We start from the raw sequence: 18,124 nt of genomic DNA, 5'->3' as shown, positions 1-18,124 counted from the left end.
TATAATAAAATAAATAAATAAATAAATAAATGAAAATATACAAAGATATTTCTACTAAGTTGCAAGATCATATAGCAGAATGGGACTAGAAGTCAAAGAACATCACAAAGGATAATAAAAACAATCATCTAGAAGAGGCTCTATTCACTCATTCTTTCACACCACAAGCATGAATGAGTTCCCATTAACAGGTCAGATATTACATTAGAATAAATATGAAAATTAATCAAATAGAATTCCTGTCTTCAAGGAGCTCACAATTTAAGAAATGAGGCAGACATTTTTTTAAGTATGTGAAGATAACAATAGGTTCTAGTGATGGATGGTGGTAGATGATTGCACCACAATGTGAATGCCCTTGATGCTACTTAACTTTTAAATTGTTAAAATGGTAAATTTTACATGTACATCTTACCACAATTTTTTTAAAAGGAAAATAACACTACACTGATTAATAAATGCTGTTTTAGGGGTGTTTATCGGGGCCTTTGGAAGAATGGAAGAGAAAGTGCTGAGCTCTGCCAGCTGACGCTCTAAGAAATCAATATTCTAAAACCAACTCCTTCCTCCCTTTCTCACTGAACAAGGAAGTAAGAGCTTGAGATCCTTCCCAAAAAAAGCATTCTTCTTATAAGCAAAGACTAGCAAAAAAGTATTCTGGAAGCCACAACCACACTTCAGAGAGAATGCCACTATTTTCTGACCTGTCAAAGTTTTGCTCCTTACTTTCTGTTAAGTTGTCATCACAAGCCAGGCGGGTTAAGCAGATGCTACTGGTAGAGTGCTTTAGGGACAAGAACTGTCCAAAAAAAGATGTGCTATTTTGCAAAAGAAAAACAGCTCCAGAGAAACTTAACAGAAGCAGCAAGCTGACCCAGGCAGAGGCTGGGCAACAAGGCCAGAAAAAATAAGGAATATCCTGAAAGGTTATAAAAAGCAGTAAGGTGTTGGCAACCCTCATCTAATCTAGAAAAAACGACTAACTCAAGAGAAACTAGATATAACTGTTAGAAGCAAAGAAATAACTCAATGTAGATTGCTTCTGAGTTACATAATAATTTGATACCCCGTTTCGTTATACGGGCTCCAGAAGAATGATTTCAAGCCCTAACCCTGTTAAGTTTTCTGCTTGCTATTTCTTGTTCCCCACCCCTAACAATGGCTTAAGATTAAGACAAGGGTTAAGAAATTGTAGTTAGTGACAGATAGAAAAGACTACAAGACTATCAAGTTCAGTGGTTCCCAAGCTGGCTGTGCATCTGAAGCACTAGAGAAGCTGTTGGTAAGGACATACATTGTCCCAAAAATTCTGACTTAAGTGTGTCTAAGGTGCTGGGGAGCTCTACTGAGCTGATTACCTAGAAAGGTAAAGTAAATAGAGAAAGTAGCACTGCTGGGGAATTCAAAGAATAAATCAGATGGCCTGTCCCCAGTTCCATACCTTGCTGACTGCCCAACACTGCCTCTCAATGGAAAAGATGCATTCTAAAGATGCCTAGCTGTGGGCATTTATCAGCACTTCTTGAAATGTGGTTCAAAAAACTAGTAGAATTTCCCGGAGTACTTATTTAAAATTCAAACTCCTAGGTCCCATGCCAAAATTAGTAAATTGTGATCTGGGGGTGGGACCTGGACTATGCATCTTTAAAAAAGCTCCTAGTCCATTGATTCTGTGGCACACTGATGTTTCAGAACCAGCTGTAGCCTCAGGTGGCCATTACGGTAAACTCAAATGCCTGAGCCACTCTAGAAGGAAGAAAAGACCACCCTCTGACACTGAGGAAAGAGAGCACAGGGCTGCCGTCATCAAATGACCAGGAATCTCTCAGTGACTCCGGCTCTTCTTTTGGGCTCTCAGAGGAACATGAGCACCAGTGCTTGGGTCACACAGAGACCTGGAACTCTGGGCTGTGGGCTGCACTGCTCTGGCCAGATCCCTACTGGCTCCCAGAAGCCTGGTTCTCAGACACCAACATTAGCCTTTCTTTTAAAGAACACCTACAGTCACCTTCTAATAACCTGGAATATAATTTTTAAATCACAGATGCAAAAACATTTGCAACCAAATGTGGTATATTCACACAATGGAATATTATTCAGCCTTTAAAAGAGAGGAAATTCTGACATACGCTACAACATGGATGAGCCATAATAACATTACGCTAAGAGAAAAAAGCCAGTCTCAAAAAGGGATTCTGTCTGATTCTGCTGATATAAGGCTAATCAACACCACAGAGATAGAAAGTACAGTGGCTGCCAGGGGCTGGGGGGTGGGAGGGAATGGGGAGTTATTGTTTAACAGGTGTAGATTTTCAGTTTTGCAAGATGAAAAGAGTTCTGGAGATGGATGGTGGTGATGAATGCACAACAATATAAATCTACTTAATATCACTGAACTGTACACTTAAAAATGGTTACGATGGTAAATTTGATGTTACGTGTATTTTATTACAGAAAAAAAAAATGGAGGGAAAAACCATTTGCAGGCTAGGTACAGTGGTTCATGCCTGTAATCCCAGCACTTTGGAAGGCCGAGGCGAATGAATCACCTGAGGTCAGGAGTTTGAGCCCAGCCTGACCAACATGGTGAAACCCCGTCTGTACTAAAAATACAAAAAAAAAAAAAAAGAAATAGGGAAAGGATTCCCTATTTAATAAATGGTGCTGGGAAAATTGGCTAGCCATAAATAGAAAGCTGAAACTAGATCCTTTCCTTACTCCTTATATGAAAATTAATTCAAGATGGATTAGAGACTTAAATGTTACACCGAAAACCATAAAAACCCTAGAAGAAAACCTAGGTAATACCATTCAGGACATAGGCATGGGCAAGGACTTCATGTCTAAAACACCAAAAGCAATGGCAACAAAAGCCAAAATTGACAGATGGGATCTAATGAAACTAAAGAGCTTCTGCACAGCAAAAGAAACTACCATCAGAGTGAACAGGCAATCTACAGAATAGGAGAAAATTTTTGCAATCTACTCATCTGACAAAGGGCTAATATCCAGAACCTACAAAGAACTCAAACAAATTTACAAGAAAAAAATAACCCCATCAAAAAGTGGGCAAAGGATATGAACAGACACTTCTCAAAAGAAGACATTCCTACAGCCAACAGACACATGAAAAAATGCTCATCATCACTCGCCATCAGAGAAATGCAAATCAAAACCACAATGAGATACCATCTCACACCAGTTAGAATGGCAATCATTAAAAAATCAGGAAACAGGTGCTGGAGAGGATGTGAAGAAATAGGAACACTTTTACACTGTTGGTGGGACTGTAAACTAGTTCAACCATTGTGGAAATCAGTGTGGCGATTCCTCAAGGATCTAGAACTAGAAATACCATTTGACCCAGCCATCCATTACTGGGTATATACCCAAAGGATTATAAATCATGCTGCTGTAAAGACACAAGCACATGTATGTTTATTGCAGCACTATTCACAATAGCAAAGACTTGGAATCAACCCAAATGTCCACCAGTGTCAGACTGGATTAAGAAAATGTGGCACATATGCAGCCATAAAAAAGGATGAGTTCGTGTCCTTTGTAGGGACATGGATGCAGCTGGAAACTATCATTCTGAGCAAACTATCACAAGAACAGAAAACCAAACACCCCATGTTCTCTCTCATAGGTGGGAACTGAACAATGAGATCACTTGGACACAGGAAGGGGAACATCACACACTAGGGCCTATTGTGGGGAGGGGGTAGGTGGGAAGGATAGCATTAGGAGATATACCTAATGTAAATGACGAGTTAATGGGTGCAGCACACCAGCATGGCACATGTATACATATGTAACAAACCTGCACGTTGTGCACATGTACCCTAGAACTTAAAGTATAATAATAATTTTTTAAAAAATACAAAAATTAGCTGAACATGGTGGTGCACACCTGTAATCCCAGCTACTCAGGAGGCTGAGGCAGGAAAATCACTTGAACCTGGGAGGTGGAGGTTGCAATGAGCTGAGATTGCACACTGCACTCCAGACTGGTCAACAGAGTGAGACTCTTTCTCAAAAAAAAAAAAAAAAACCCATTTGCAATTATTTGAGAAAGTTGTCAACACCAATCAAGAGGTAACATACCTAAAGATAAGGTAAGGTACCTAGAGAAGTATTTTGCAAAAAAATGAAATACAAGGAACGTCTAACTTTTAAAACACATTATCTTCCTAAGGTTTATTTTCAAGTCAATTATCAAATCAGAATATACTCCCACACTCAACTTATAATGTACCTGAAGTATAACAGCCCTATAAAACACACTTCTATGAAAAGATGTTATAGCTAAAATATACCTCTGCCCTCTGAGGGGAGGGCTTGGTGCTCTAGACAAAGAAATGATGAAGAAGAGCTGGGCAATCAAAGTATGGCAGAGGTAGAAAACTTGGTCATATTCTCAAGAGAAGAAGTACAATCCCCAAAATAGCAAAGAACTATTCACACTAGAATATGTATGTCAATTGAGTATACATATAAGTAGAACAAAAAGAGCCAGGGCTCTTACTAAACTTTACTAATTTTAAGAGGTCTTAAAAATTATAATCATCAAGAGTTTCTTTGCAATTAATTAAACTAGCATTGTAAAAAAAAAAAAAAAAAGTCTATGTATATATTGAGAACTTATTACGTCCCACCATCATATGCTGAGCAATGAAACAGATAAAATATAAGATGGAAAAGCAAGGTGGCAGGGTAGAGAGGGCCTTGGACTTGGTGTCAAAAGGCCTGGGTTCTAATCCTAGTTTGGGAAGTTGTGGGACATTGGGCAAATCACTTAACTAATCCCCCAAAACATTTGTTTCCTTTCTTGGCTAGGCACAGTGGCTCATGCCTGTAACCCCAGCACTTTGGGAGGCCGAGTAGGGCGGATCACTTGAGGTCTGGAGTTTGAGACCACCCCAGCCAACATGATGAAACTGTCTCTACTAAAAATACAAAAATTAGCTGGGTGTGGTGGTGCACGCCTGTAATCCCAGCTACTCAGGAGGCTGAGGCAGAAGAATCGCTTGAACCTGGGAGGTGGAGGTTGCAGTGAGCCGAGATCACACCATGGCCTGGGCAAAAGAGTGATACTCTGTCTCAAAAAAATAGAAAAGAAAAAGAAGAAACCTAGAAATCCTACTAGACCAAAATAATCACTCACCATTGCTATCATAAAAAATCTTGAAGGAGAAAAGCAATACAATACTTGAAGGGCAAACAATTCAGACTAATCTAGAAAGGTTAACACGGTATCATAAAGAACTTATTCACTCTTATTCCACAAACAAACATATCATTAATACAAGTGGAGAAATGCCAAGGAGCCCTCAAGTATGTTTTACTTAAAGTATCCTTTTCCTGACCTAGGACAAAGGGTAACTGAAGAATAGCACTTTCTGATCACCTGTATAGTCATTACAAATCAAAGCTCTGATAACTCCGGTAATTCTTAAAGAAATTGTCCATCAGTGGGAGCACTCATATCATTCCATAATTTTTCTACAGACAAAATGGAATTTCAAAACACTCTCCCAAAGGCTGTGTATGATGGCTCACACCTGTAATCCCAGCATTTTGTGAGGCCAAGGCAGAAGGATTGCTTGAGTCCAAGAGCTCAAGATCAGCCTGGGCAACATAACAAGACCCTGTCTCTATGTCTTTTTTTTTTAATTAGCCAGGCATAGTAGTGTATACCTGCAGTCCCTGCTACTCAGGAGGCTGAGGCAGGAGGATCACTTGAACCCAGGAGTTCGAGGCTGCAGTGAGCTATGACTGTGCCATTTCACTCTAGCCTGGCTGACAGAGGGCAACCCTGTCTCTTAAAAATTAAAAAATTTAAAAATACTTTCTTGAAAATAAGTATTTTCCTCTCCCTGAGTTTTATATTGAGAATGGTGACTGCCTCCGAAAAATAAAAATATAGTCTCTAATGGTGGGCTATTTAAATAATAAATACATTTCCTCCACGTTATAATTCACTACTAAAAGAAAAGGGGTTTAATAGTAAGCAATATACAGTCCTTTAAGGCTGCGCAGTAGTCAAAGGAAAACAAAAGCCAGAGACCAAGGCTGCAGTTACTTCTCATAACATTTCCTTGGTTATACTGACCCCTGGTGGTCCTAAAAGGGCTCTTTTTTTAAGGGGCTTATTTTTTCTTAGTTGAATGCCTCAAATTAACATACCTCGAATGATGAGTACCTGATCAATATACTTGTCTTCAAAAAGATAAAGATGCTTTATAGAATATAGAAAAGGGAAAATTATATTTGGTTTAAGACAAATTATTGTTACATAGTTTTCACACATTCGTTTTAAGCAAATACTGCTTTCTACTTACATGCAAAAGCACTGAACTTGGTCCCAGGAATAGAGAGGTGAGCAAGACCAGAAGGTCACTAGCTTTACAAAGGCTACCGTCTATCATGGACCGCTAATTAGAAGTTCCTGAATGAACTAAGGGAAGCACACAGTGCTATGGGAATGTCTGGAACAGTCAAGCCACTTTAGAGAATGCCTGCAGGTTAAAAGCAAGTAGCAAGAATAAGGAAGAAAAAACATTCCCAGCAGAGAGAACAGCATGATGAAAGGCTCTAGATTGAGACAGATGGGTGAATTTAAGAAACATAAGGGACATAAGATGTCTAAAGCATAGAGTTCAAAAGGAAGGGCGGCACTTTACAAGGTTGAAAAGGTGGGCAAGGGCCAGATCTTGCAAATGCTTTTCATTTTCTAAGCACTTAAATTTCCTTAAGAGCACTTCTTTCTATAAAAGCAATATGACAAGCCAAGGCCACAAACCACAACATGATAAATCCTATAAATCTTTCAAATTATAATCTCATATCTTTTGCAAAGTCTTCCTCTATTTTTCTATCCCCCTCTCGTCTGGTACTTATTCTGTCCACCATTCAATGAACAAATTAATTCCTCAGCACCTGTTATCCAGCTAAAACTGCTCTTGCTGGTCATTGTGCAGAGGTGGCATCTGAATGGACCAACAATGGACACCTTGACCCAAGGGCAGCCCACCCACAGGGTGCCAGCCACCTGTGCAGAGGCTCTGTTAAAGACTCTGGGCGGAGGAGGGTCCAAGATGGCCGAATAGGAACAGCTCCAGTCTACAGCTCCCAGTGTGAGCGATGCAGAAGATGGGTGATTTCTGCATTCCCAACTGAGGTACCGGGTTCATCTCATCAGGGGCTTGTCCAACAGTGGGTGCAGCCCATGGAGCAGGGCGGGGCATTGCCACACCGGGGAAGTGCAAGGGGTAGGGGAATTCCATTTCTTAGCAAAAGGAAGCCGTGACAGATGGTAACCAGAGAATCGGGACACTCCCACCCTAATACTGCACTTTTCCAACGGCCTTGGCAAACGGCACACCAGGAGATTATATCCTGCGCCTGGCTCTGAGGGTCCCACACCAATGGAGCCTCACTCAATGCTAGCACAGCAGTCTGAGATCAAACTGGAACACTGCAGTGAGGCTGGGGGAGGGGAGTCCGCCATTGGTGAGGCTTGAGTAGGTAAACAAAGCGTCTAGGAAGCTCAAACTGGGTGGAGCCCACCACAGCTCAAGGAGGCCTGCCTGCCTCTGTAGACTCCACCTCTAGGGGCAGGGCATAGCTGAATAAAAGGCAGCAGAAACTTCTGCAGCTTTGAAGAGGGTAGTGGTTCTCCCAGAGCAGAGTTTGAGGTCTGAGAATGGACAGACTGCCTCCTCAAGTGGGTCCCTGACCCCGGGTAGCCTAACTAGGAGACACCTCCCAATAGGGGCCAACTAATGCCTCATACAGCCAGGTGCCCCTCTGAGACGAAGCTTCCAGAGGAACGATAAGGCAGCAACATTTTCCATTCTGCAATATTTGCTGTTCTGCAGCCTCCGCTAGTGATACCCAGGCAAACAGGGTCTGCAGTGGAACTCCAGCAGACCCCAACAGACCTGCAGCTAAGGGTCCTGAGTGTCAGAAGGAAAACTAACAAACAGAAAGGACATCCACACCAAAACTCCATCTCTATGTCACCATCATCAAAGACCAAAGGTAAAAAAAACCACAAAGATGGGGAGAAACCAGAACAGAAAAGCTGAAAATTCCAAAAATCAGAGGGCCTCTTCTCCTCCAAAGGAACACAGCTCCTCACCAGCAACGGAATAAAGCTGGGGGGAGAATGACTTTGACGAGTTGAGAGAGGTACGCTTCAGACGATCGGTAATAACAAACTTCTCTGAGCTAAAGGAGGATGTTCGAACCCATCAAAAGAAGCTAAAAACCTTGAAAAAAGACTAGATGAATGGCTAACGAGAATAAACAGTGGAGAGAAGTCCTTAAATGACCTGATGGAGCTGAAAACCATGGCATGAGAACTACGTGACTCATGCACAAGCTTCAGTAGCTGATTTGATCAAGTGGAAGAAAAGGTATCAGTGATTGAAGATCAAATGAATGAAATGAAGCGAGAAGAGAAGTGTAGAGAAAAAAGAGTAAAAAGAAATGAACAAAGCCTCCAAGAAATATGGAACTATGTGAAAAGACCAAATCCATGTCTCCTTGGCACACCTGAAAGTGACAGGGAGAAAGGAACAAAGTTGGAAAACACTTTGCAAGACATTATCCAGGAGAACTTCCCTAACCTAGCAAGGCAGGCCAACATTCAAATTCAGGAAATACAGAGAATGCCACAAAGATACTCCTCGAGAAGAGCAACTCCAAGACACATAATTATCAGATTCACCAAAGTTGAAATGAAGGAAAAAATGTTAAGCGTAGCCAGAGAGAAAGGTTGGATTACCCACAAAGGGAAGCCCATCAGACTAACAGTGGATCTCTCAGCAGAAACTCTACAAGCCAGAAGAGAGTGGGGGCCAATATTCAACATCCTTAAAGAAAAGATGTTTCAACCCAGAATTGCATATCCAGCCAAACTAAGCTTCATAAGTGAAGGAGAAATAAAATATTTTACAGACAAATGCTGACATATTTTGTCACCACCAGGCCTGCCTTCCAAGACCTCCTGAAGGAAGCACTAAATATGGAAAGGAACAACTGATAAAAGCCACTGCAAAAACATGCCAAATTGTAAAGACCATCAATGCTAGGAAGAAACTGCATCAATGAACGAGCAAAATAACCAGCTAACATCATGATGACAGGATCAAATTCACACATAACAATATAAACCTTAAATGTAAATAGGCTAAATGCTCCGATTAAAAGACACAGACTGGCAAATTGGATAAAGAGTCAAGACCAATCAGTGTGCTGTATTCAGGAGACCCATCTCACATGCAGAGACACACGTAGGCTCAAAAGAGATAGAGGAAGATCTACCAAGCAAATGGAAAACAAAAAATTCAGGGGTTGCAATCCTAGACTCTGAAAAAACAGACTTTAAACCAACAAAGATCAAAAGAGACAAAGAAGGGCATTACATAAAGGTAAAGGGATCAATTCAACAGGAAGAGCTAACTATCCTAAATATATATGCACCCAATACAGGAGCACCCAGATTCATAAAGCAAGTCCTTGGAGACCTACAAAGAGACTTAGACTCCCACACAATAATAATGGGAGACTTTAACACCCCACTGTCAACATTAGACAGATCAACGAGTCAGAAAGCTAACAAAGATAGCCAGGAATTGAACTCAGATCGGCACCAAGCGGACCTAATAGACATCTATAGAACTCTCCACCCCAAATCAACAGAATATACATTCTTCTCAGCACCACATCGCACCTATTCCAAAATTGACCACATAGTTGGAAGTAAAGCACTCCTCAGCAAATGTAAAAGAACAGAAATTATAACAGGCTCTCAGACCACAGTGCAATCAAACTAGAACTCAGGATTAAGAAACTCACTCAAAACCGCTCAACTACATGGAAACTGAACAACCTGCTCCCAAATGACTACTGGGTACATAACAAAATAAAAGCAGAAATAAAGATGTTCTTTGAAACCAATGAGAACAAAGATACAACATACCAGAATCTCTGGGACACATTTAAAGCAGTGTGTAGAGGGAAATTTATCGCACTAAATGCCCACAAAGAAAGCAGGAAAGATCTAAAATTGACACCCTAACATCACAATTAAAGAACTAGAGAAGCAAGAGCAAACACATTCAAAAGTTAACAGAAGGCAAGAAATAACTAAGATCAGAGAAGAATTGAAGGAAATAGAGACACAAAAAAACCCTTCAAAAAATCAATGAATCCAGGAGCTGGTTTTTTGAAAAGATCAACAAAATTGGCAGACTGCTAGCAAGACTAATAAAGAAGAAAAGAGAGAAGAATCAAATAGATGCAATAAAAAATGATAAAGGGGATATCACCACCAATCCCACAGAAATACAAACTACCATCAGATAATACTATAAACACCTCTATGCAAATAAACTAGAAAATCTAGAAGAAATGGATAAATTCCTGGACACATACACCCTCCCAAGACTAAACCAAGAAGAAGCTGAATTCCTGAATAGACCAATAATAGGTTCTGAAATTGAGGCAATAATTAATAGCCTACCAACCAAAAAAACTACAGGACCAGATGCATTCACAGCCAAATTCTACTAGAGGTACAAAGAGGAGTTGGTACAATTTCTTCTGAAACTATTCCAATCAATAGAAAAAGAGGGAATCCTCCCTAATTCATTTTATGAGGCCAACATCATTCTGATACCAAAGCCTGGCAGAGACAACAAAAAAAGAGAATTTTAGACCAATATCCCTGATGAACATCAATGCAAAAATCCTCAATGAAATACTGGCAAAGCGAATCCAGCAACACATCAAAAAGCTTATCCACCATGATCAAGTGGGCTTCATCCCTGGGATGCAAGGCTGGTTCGACATTCGCAAATCAATAAATGTAATCCAGCATATAAACAGAAACAAAGACAAAAGCCACATGATTATCTCAATAGATGCAGAAAAGGTCTTTGACAAAATTCAACAGCCCTTCATGCTAAAAATTCTCAATACATTTGGTATTGATGGGACATATCTCAAAATAATAAGAGCTATTTATGACAAACCCACAGCCAATATCATACTGAATGGGCAAAAACTGGAAGCATTCCCTTTGAAAACTGGCACAAGACAGGGATGCCCTCTCTCCCCACTCCTATTCAACATAGTGTTGGAAGTTCCGGCCAAGGCAATCAGGCAAGAGAAAGAAATGAAGGGAATTCAATTAGGAAATCAGGAAGTCAAATTGTCCCTGTTTGTAGATGACATGATTGCATATTTAGAAAACTCCATCGCTCAACCCAAAATCTCCTTAAGCTGATGAGCAACTTCAGCAAAGTCTCAGGATACAAAATCGATGTACAAAAATCACAAGCATTCTTATACACCAGTAACAGACAAACAGAGAGCCAAATCATGAGTGAACTCCCATTCACAATAGCTTCAAAAAGAATAAAATACCTAGGAATCCAACTTACAAGGGATGTGAAGGACCTCTTCAAGGAAAACTACAAACCATTGCTCAGTGAAATAAAAGAGGACACAAACAAATGGAAGAACATACCATGCTCATGGATACGAAGAATCAATATCGTGAAAATGGCCATACCGCCCAAGGTAATTTATAGATTCAATGCCATCCCCATTAAGCTACCATTGACTTTCTTCACAGAATTGGAAAAAACTACTTTAAAGTTCATATGGAACCAAAAACGAGCCCACATTGCCAAGACAATCATAAGTCAAAAGAACAAAGCTGGAGGCATCACAGTACCTGACTTCAAACTATACTACAAGGTTACAGTAACCAAAACAGCATGGTACTGGTACCAAAACAGAGATATAGACCCATGGAACAGAACAGAGCCCTCAGGAATAATACCACACATCTACAACCATCTGATCTTTGACAAACCTGACAAAAACAAGAAATGCGGAAAGGATTCCCTATTTAATAAATGGTGCTGGGAAAACTGACTAGCCATACATAGAAAGCTGAAACTGGATCCCTTCCTTACACCTTACACAAAAATTAATTCAAGGTGGATTAATGACTTAAATGTTAGACCCAAAACCATAAAAACCCTAGAAGAAAACCTAGGCAATACCATTCAGGACATAGGCATGGGCAAGGAGTTCATGACTAAAACACCAAAAGCAGGAAATGAAAGCCAAAATTGACAGATGGGATCTAATTAAACTAAAGAGCATCTGCACGGCAAAAGAAACTACCAACAGAGTGAACAGGCAACCCACAGAATGGGAGAAAATTTTTACAATCTACCCATCTGACAAAGGGCTAATAAGAATCTACAAAGAACTTAAACAAATTTACAAGAAAAAAAACAACCCCATCAAGAAGTGGGCAAAGGATAGGAACAGACACTTCTCAAAAGAAGACATTTATGCAGCCAACAGGCACATGAAAAAGTGCTCATCATCACTGGTCATCAGAGAAATGCAAATCAAAACCACAATGAGATACCACCTCACACCAGTTTGAATAGCGATCATTAAAAAGTCAGGAAACAACAGGTGCTGGAGAGGATGTGAAGAAACAGGAACATTTTTACACTGTTAGTGGGACTGTAAACTAGTTCAACCATTGTGGAAGACGGTATGGTGATTCCTCAAGGATCTACAACTAGAAATACCATTCGACCCAACCATCCCATTACTGGGCATATACCCAAAGGATTGTAAATCATGCTGCTATAAAGACACATGCACACGTATGTTTATTGCGGCACTATTCACAACAGCAAAGGCTTGGAACCAACCCAAATGTCAATCAATGATAGACTAGATTAAGAAAATGTGGCACATATACACCATGAAATACTACGCAGCCATAAAAAAGGATGGGTTCATGTCCTTTGTAGGGACATTCATGAAGCTGGAAACCATCATTCTGAGCAAACTATCGCAAGGACAGAAAACCAAACACCACATGTTCTCACTCACAGGTGGTAATTAAACAATGAGATCACTTGGACATAGGGTGGGGAACATCACACACCAGGGCCTGTCATGGGGTCGGGGGAGCGGGGAGGGATAGCATTAGGAGATATGCCTAATGTAAATGACGAGTCGATGGGTGCAGCACACCAACATGGCACATGTACACATATGTAACAAACCTGCACGTTATGCACATGTACTCTAGAACTTAAAATATAATAAAAATAAATGAATAAATAAAATAAAGACTCTGGGCATGATGGTTATTTAGCTAAGCCAATGGAATGAGATCTGAAGAACACCTCAAAGGTTGGCAGAAGAGTGAAAGGAGAACAGAGCAGACCATGGGAGGCAGAAGGAGCAGCTGGCCCCAAAACATCAGTGCTTGTGCTAACGATAAACCCTCTTTATCACCAAGCTGGTCTGAGCACCTTACAATTCCTCTGCTATTGTACTGTCTTGTGTTTGTCTGTCCCCCTTACGTCATTTAATTTTTATCATATTGTTCATGTCACCACGACAATGATCTTTGAAAATGGAGGTCATGTGTTTACCTTCTTTGTATTCATCATAGCCATGTAAGTCCTTAACACATACTGGGTTGGTGGGTGGGTGAGTGGGTGGGTGGATGGAAGGATGGATGGACGGATGGATGGATGGATGGATGGATAGACGGATGGCCAAAATGGTGATTCTGAAGAATTTAAGTGGGAACTGAAAATAATATTCAAACTACTTTAAATTCACAATGTGCTTCCTAATCTACATCGCCATCATTCTCCACATGCTCCAGTAACATCAACTTCTCCCAAATCCCCAGACACATAAGGTTCTCTTTCATTTCCCTACTCCTACACAAATTTTTCCCTATCTTCTAAGTTTCACAAATGCCTACTCTTTCCACTTTCTCTACAAGCTCAGATATAAAGAATCCCACTGCCCCTAGAACTCATCACACCCTGCTCTAGGCTTCCATTTATAACAGTGGTTATTATTACACTGTTATAAATAAAGAAATAAGCAAAGACCACACTGCAAATTGTCCATGACTTTAATGGTCTTGCATTACATTGTTCTCTAAAAGTATGAACCCCTTTCATAATATGGCCTCCAGTGTTCTTTAAAAACCACATCATACATTCAGTAGAGCTTCTGCTACATTAAAAAGAGTAATATTGGTAAACGCATCATACAAACACCCATAAAGACGCAGGGTAGCCATGAAGCAAATGGTGAGAGTCCACTGTGCCTCCAGCACTCTTCTCATTCATACAGGTCAATTCACACACGAGTCCCACCTACTCAAGGCTCAGCAACAATGCTTAGAATAAGCTATAATTTCATGCATTTCATATTACATATCTTCCCTTTTAGATACAGAAAAAATTTATTATATTTTATATGTTTATATGTCACACAAATATATTATAGAAAAATATAAAGGTTTACATGTTATATACTAAATGACCAATTTATATCACATAAAACAGTTAAGTCTCATTACTTTTTAAAAGTGTTTATGTCTCATTGTATTTATGTCTCATTCATCTCAATGAATGCCCTTCATTTAGATTTATATGCCATTTAATGCCCTCCATTTAGATTTCAGAGCTATACAAGTCAGCAGCAAATAAACACAATAGGTGTAGAAGCTAGGGAGAAAGGATTGGGGATCAGAGGTTGGTGTGGTTATTTAAGTCACTGTTTCTTAAAACAAAGATAAAAGTAGGTTAGTCTAATCATTCATTAGGAGTCATTATTCTAAGGCATAAAATTTGCCAAATAATAGCTATGTATTCATTACTTACTTTTTTTTTTTTTTTTTTTTTTTTTTTTTTTTTTTTTTTGAGACGGAGTCTCGCTCTGTCGCCCAGGCTGGAGTGCAGTGGCCGGCTCTCAGCTCACTGCAAGCTCCGCCTCCCGGGTTCACGCCATTCTCCTGCCTCAGCCTCCCGAGTAGCTGGGACTACAGGCGCCCGCCATCTCGCCCGGCTAGTTTTTTTTTGTATTTTTTAGTAGAGACGGGGTTTCACCGTGTAGACCAGGATGGTCTCGATCTCCTGACCTCGTGATCCGCCCGTCTCGGCCTCCCAAAGTGCTGGGATTACAGGCTTGAGCCACCGCGCCCGGCCTGTATTCATTACTTACTTTTAAAACAATGCATGAAACAAATAAGTAAACACTGTGTACTAAAATGTCAAAATGTTTTAACCTTTACACATTATATCATAGAAAAAGACAACAGTGATGAAAATTCTAATATGTTAGAATGAATGCTAAATAAACCCTTGATAAACATCATAAGTTAAAAATAAACCGCTTAAATTGTCTAAATGTTCACCTTAATTTTTTTCTCTTCATTGTATAAACGACCTTGGAGATATTTCCCCACCTGACCTAATTAAAACACTTTAACATTCCCCCAAAAAATATATTTATACTCACATTCACTTGAACTTGAATAGACCAGTCGCCAAGTATTGGATGGGAAGATAGCTGAAAAGTTTTGGAAATGACTCCAAAATCACTTTGTTGTGACAGCCACTGTTGGATCAAATTTGATTTGGGGTCCTAAAATGAAAACCAGACATGTAACTATGTAGAGGCTGCCCATGTGCATGTGCCTCCTATCAGGTTAGGAATGATGCCTTGCCGCATTCCCACCCAGATCCAGAACTTTACTCCAAAATATGACACAAGGATAGTTTTTGGAAAATGTAGGCTCTATATTACTAAAGAAGACAAATCAAAGTTTATTCTTTTCTCATATTTCTCCTAAGTTCATCTTGATTCTGCTCCACCTTTTAATTCCTGGCACCCTGTTTCCTTCTACATGAAACACTACAACATGTACATCACCAAACCCCTGGTGGTGGCAGTGGTGGTAGTAGTGTTCCTCCAAATGTACAGATTTGTTTGCAGTTTATTCCCAAAAGCCCATGCATGCAGGTCTCTGCAACTGCTGCATGGAAATCCCTCCCTTCCTTGTCCACTGGTAAAATCAGTTTCAGCTTCTTGCCTCCTATACGTGCCTCCAATAGGCAGAGGTGACTGCTTCCTGGAAAGTCCCTAGTATATCTGGAGTTTCTCTCTCTTGAGTACATATTTTTGTTAAAGGCAGTAAAATATGTTTATTTTACATATTTTATTTTGCCAAAAATTTATATTTTATTATTCCCAACTAGACTGTGACTGAGAGCAGGGGTTGAATATTTTCCCTTAGTCTTATTCTCTAAACTTTGACACCTTTAGATGGCTCTGGATCTCTGTCAGATGCCTTTGAGTAGTGAGTGGGGCCAGTTATTAGAAACCAGAAGAAACCTCTCTCCCAGAGTGGAGATATGACAGTTAGGGGTAAGTACAATGCTGAGAACTATGCAGAAAGCAGTCTAATAAGCCAGAAACCAATTGTGAAAACCAGAGACCAAAAGCAAGTCAAGAACAATCAGGTTGCTGTATCCTTGGCAAACTCCTGGGCCAGGCATTGTAATCAGCAGTTGGTCCTACTGTGCCTGCCACGGCATGATGCATGGGAAGGCTATGAAGTTCAAAGGCTCAGGAACAAAGGAAGAATTACAAATAGCCAATAAATATATGCTGCCTACTAATTAAGGAAATACAAACGAAAACAATATGATATTGTGTTTCTTCTGTCAGACTGACATAGATAGAAATAATAACAACAATAATTCTTGGTGTTACCTGAAGTGTAGGAAAACGGAATGTCCATATTCGACTGAAACATTATGGTAGTGAGGGCATACATTTCTCCTGGACAATGAAGTCTGAACTGACCTCATGGATGACTTTGCACCTGGGGGATCTGGAGTGTTGGGGGTGAATGAGATAATTCCTCTGCTTTCCCACGCCTGTCTTGGACCTAGGTCTAACTGTCACCAATAAGGCAGAAGGAGAGAATGCAAAAGCACCAGAAGTCTACAAGGCACATCAGGATTTGAACCAGCCAAGCACAGTGGTGTCACAGCAAAGCCCAGCATTTACATGTGGTCATCCGCTGCTACAACACAGCCACATACAGTATGAGCGATGCCCCCGTCACAGCCAGAAAAGCTTCAGGCCAGAGATCCTGGAATAGTGGCCCCACATGCCCTTCGAGTCACCATTAGATGGCTCTGGATCTCTGTCAGATGCCTCAACACAGCACACAGTACCTGATTGTCTCAAGCAGTAAGCTCCCTGGCTGGAGAATATGTCCGTGAGTACTATTTCTGGATTATGTGTGAAGGACATGTCTGTCCAGCATGTAGAATTAGAGAATTCAAATCACTCAAATAAGGTAGCCTCTTCACCTGGCCAGGGGTCAGATTCTGAGTTGGCCACCACTTCTCCAAAACAGAGTGTCAGGGCACAGTCACAGGATATACCCCTAAGCCAATAACACCTGTTCCCCTACAAGATCATTCACCCGTACCAACACCTTCTGAACGGAGAGGTCAGAGCAGAAACCAGCCATGCCAGCTGCCACCGCAGTGTCAGAGGCACTCATTTCCATTGTGGCTAGAGGAGGCCAGAAGCATGGGAGACATAGGTTATATTTTTTTCTACTGCTGAAAGTCCTTGAAGCCCCTTTCCCTCCTAAGAAGACCAGTTACCGGGGCATGCAAAATGAGTAATACCCAAAGATGGCACGCGGTCACCAAGAACAACACTGAACACCCTGAATGTGCTGTGACAGTCGGTACCTTAGCTACATCCTGCAGCCTTTCCTGGCTGGGCAAGATGGGCCCCAAGTTAACTCTCAAGTGCACTTCTCCACATCAGCCTGCAGGTGGTGCTGCGCCAAGGAGTACAACTGTCTCATTCAGGGGCTCCAGTTAGGCTAAGTCCCAATTTTTCTGAAAAGTTTTGCCAAGACACCAATTGTCTGTTTTCAGCTGAAGGAGTTCACATCAGTGCTCCCACCTGGCCTCTGCAAGTTACAAGGAGGAAGGCAGCTAGACCTGAGTCCACCTTGAGTATCACCTCCCAGGTACAGAGACAGGAGTATGGCCACCCCTCACTCACAGTTCCAAAACACTTTGGGTTCCAGGTAGAATTTTAGTTTAAACTCCCCTCCCCTGGCCAAGAGCGTCCTATCAGTACCAGAGCTAACAAGAAGAATGTCTCTCTGAGCCCTTTCCAGAAAGCCAAATGTGGTCTGCTAAGTCCCAAACTGCACAGAAGA

At 40.8% G+C, this 18,124-nt stretch overlaps 1 protein-coding gene across 1 annotated transcript in view; it reads right to left on the bottom strand.

The window, feature by feature from the left end:
- Positions 1 to 18,124, bottom strand: part of CD109 (CD109 molecule) — a 147,637-nt gene that overhangs the window by 87,964 nt on the left and 41,549 nt on the right. Inside the window, exon 5 of the mRNA XM_010372224.2 lies at positions 15,385 to 15,510. Coding sequence (XP_010370526.2) covers positions 15,385 to 15,510 — 126 coding nt within the window. The remainder of the gene's footprint in view (positions 1 to 15,384; positions 15,511 to 18,124) is intronic.

The sequence above is a fragment of the Rhinopithecus roxellana genome, chromosome 4 (genome assembly GCF_007565055.1).
Source record: "Rhinopithecus roxellana isolate Shanxi Qingling chromosome 4, ASM756505v1, whole genome shotgun sequence".
NCBI classification, from domain to species: domain Eukaryota; kingdom Metazoa; phylum Chordata; class Mammalia; order Primates; family Cercopithecidae; genus Rhinopithecus; species Rhinopithecus roxellana.
This window is presented reverse-complemented; position numbering and strand designations above follow the sequence as displayed.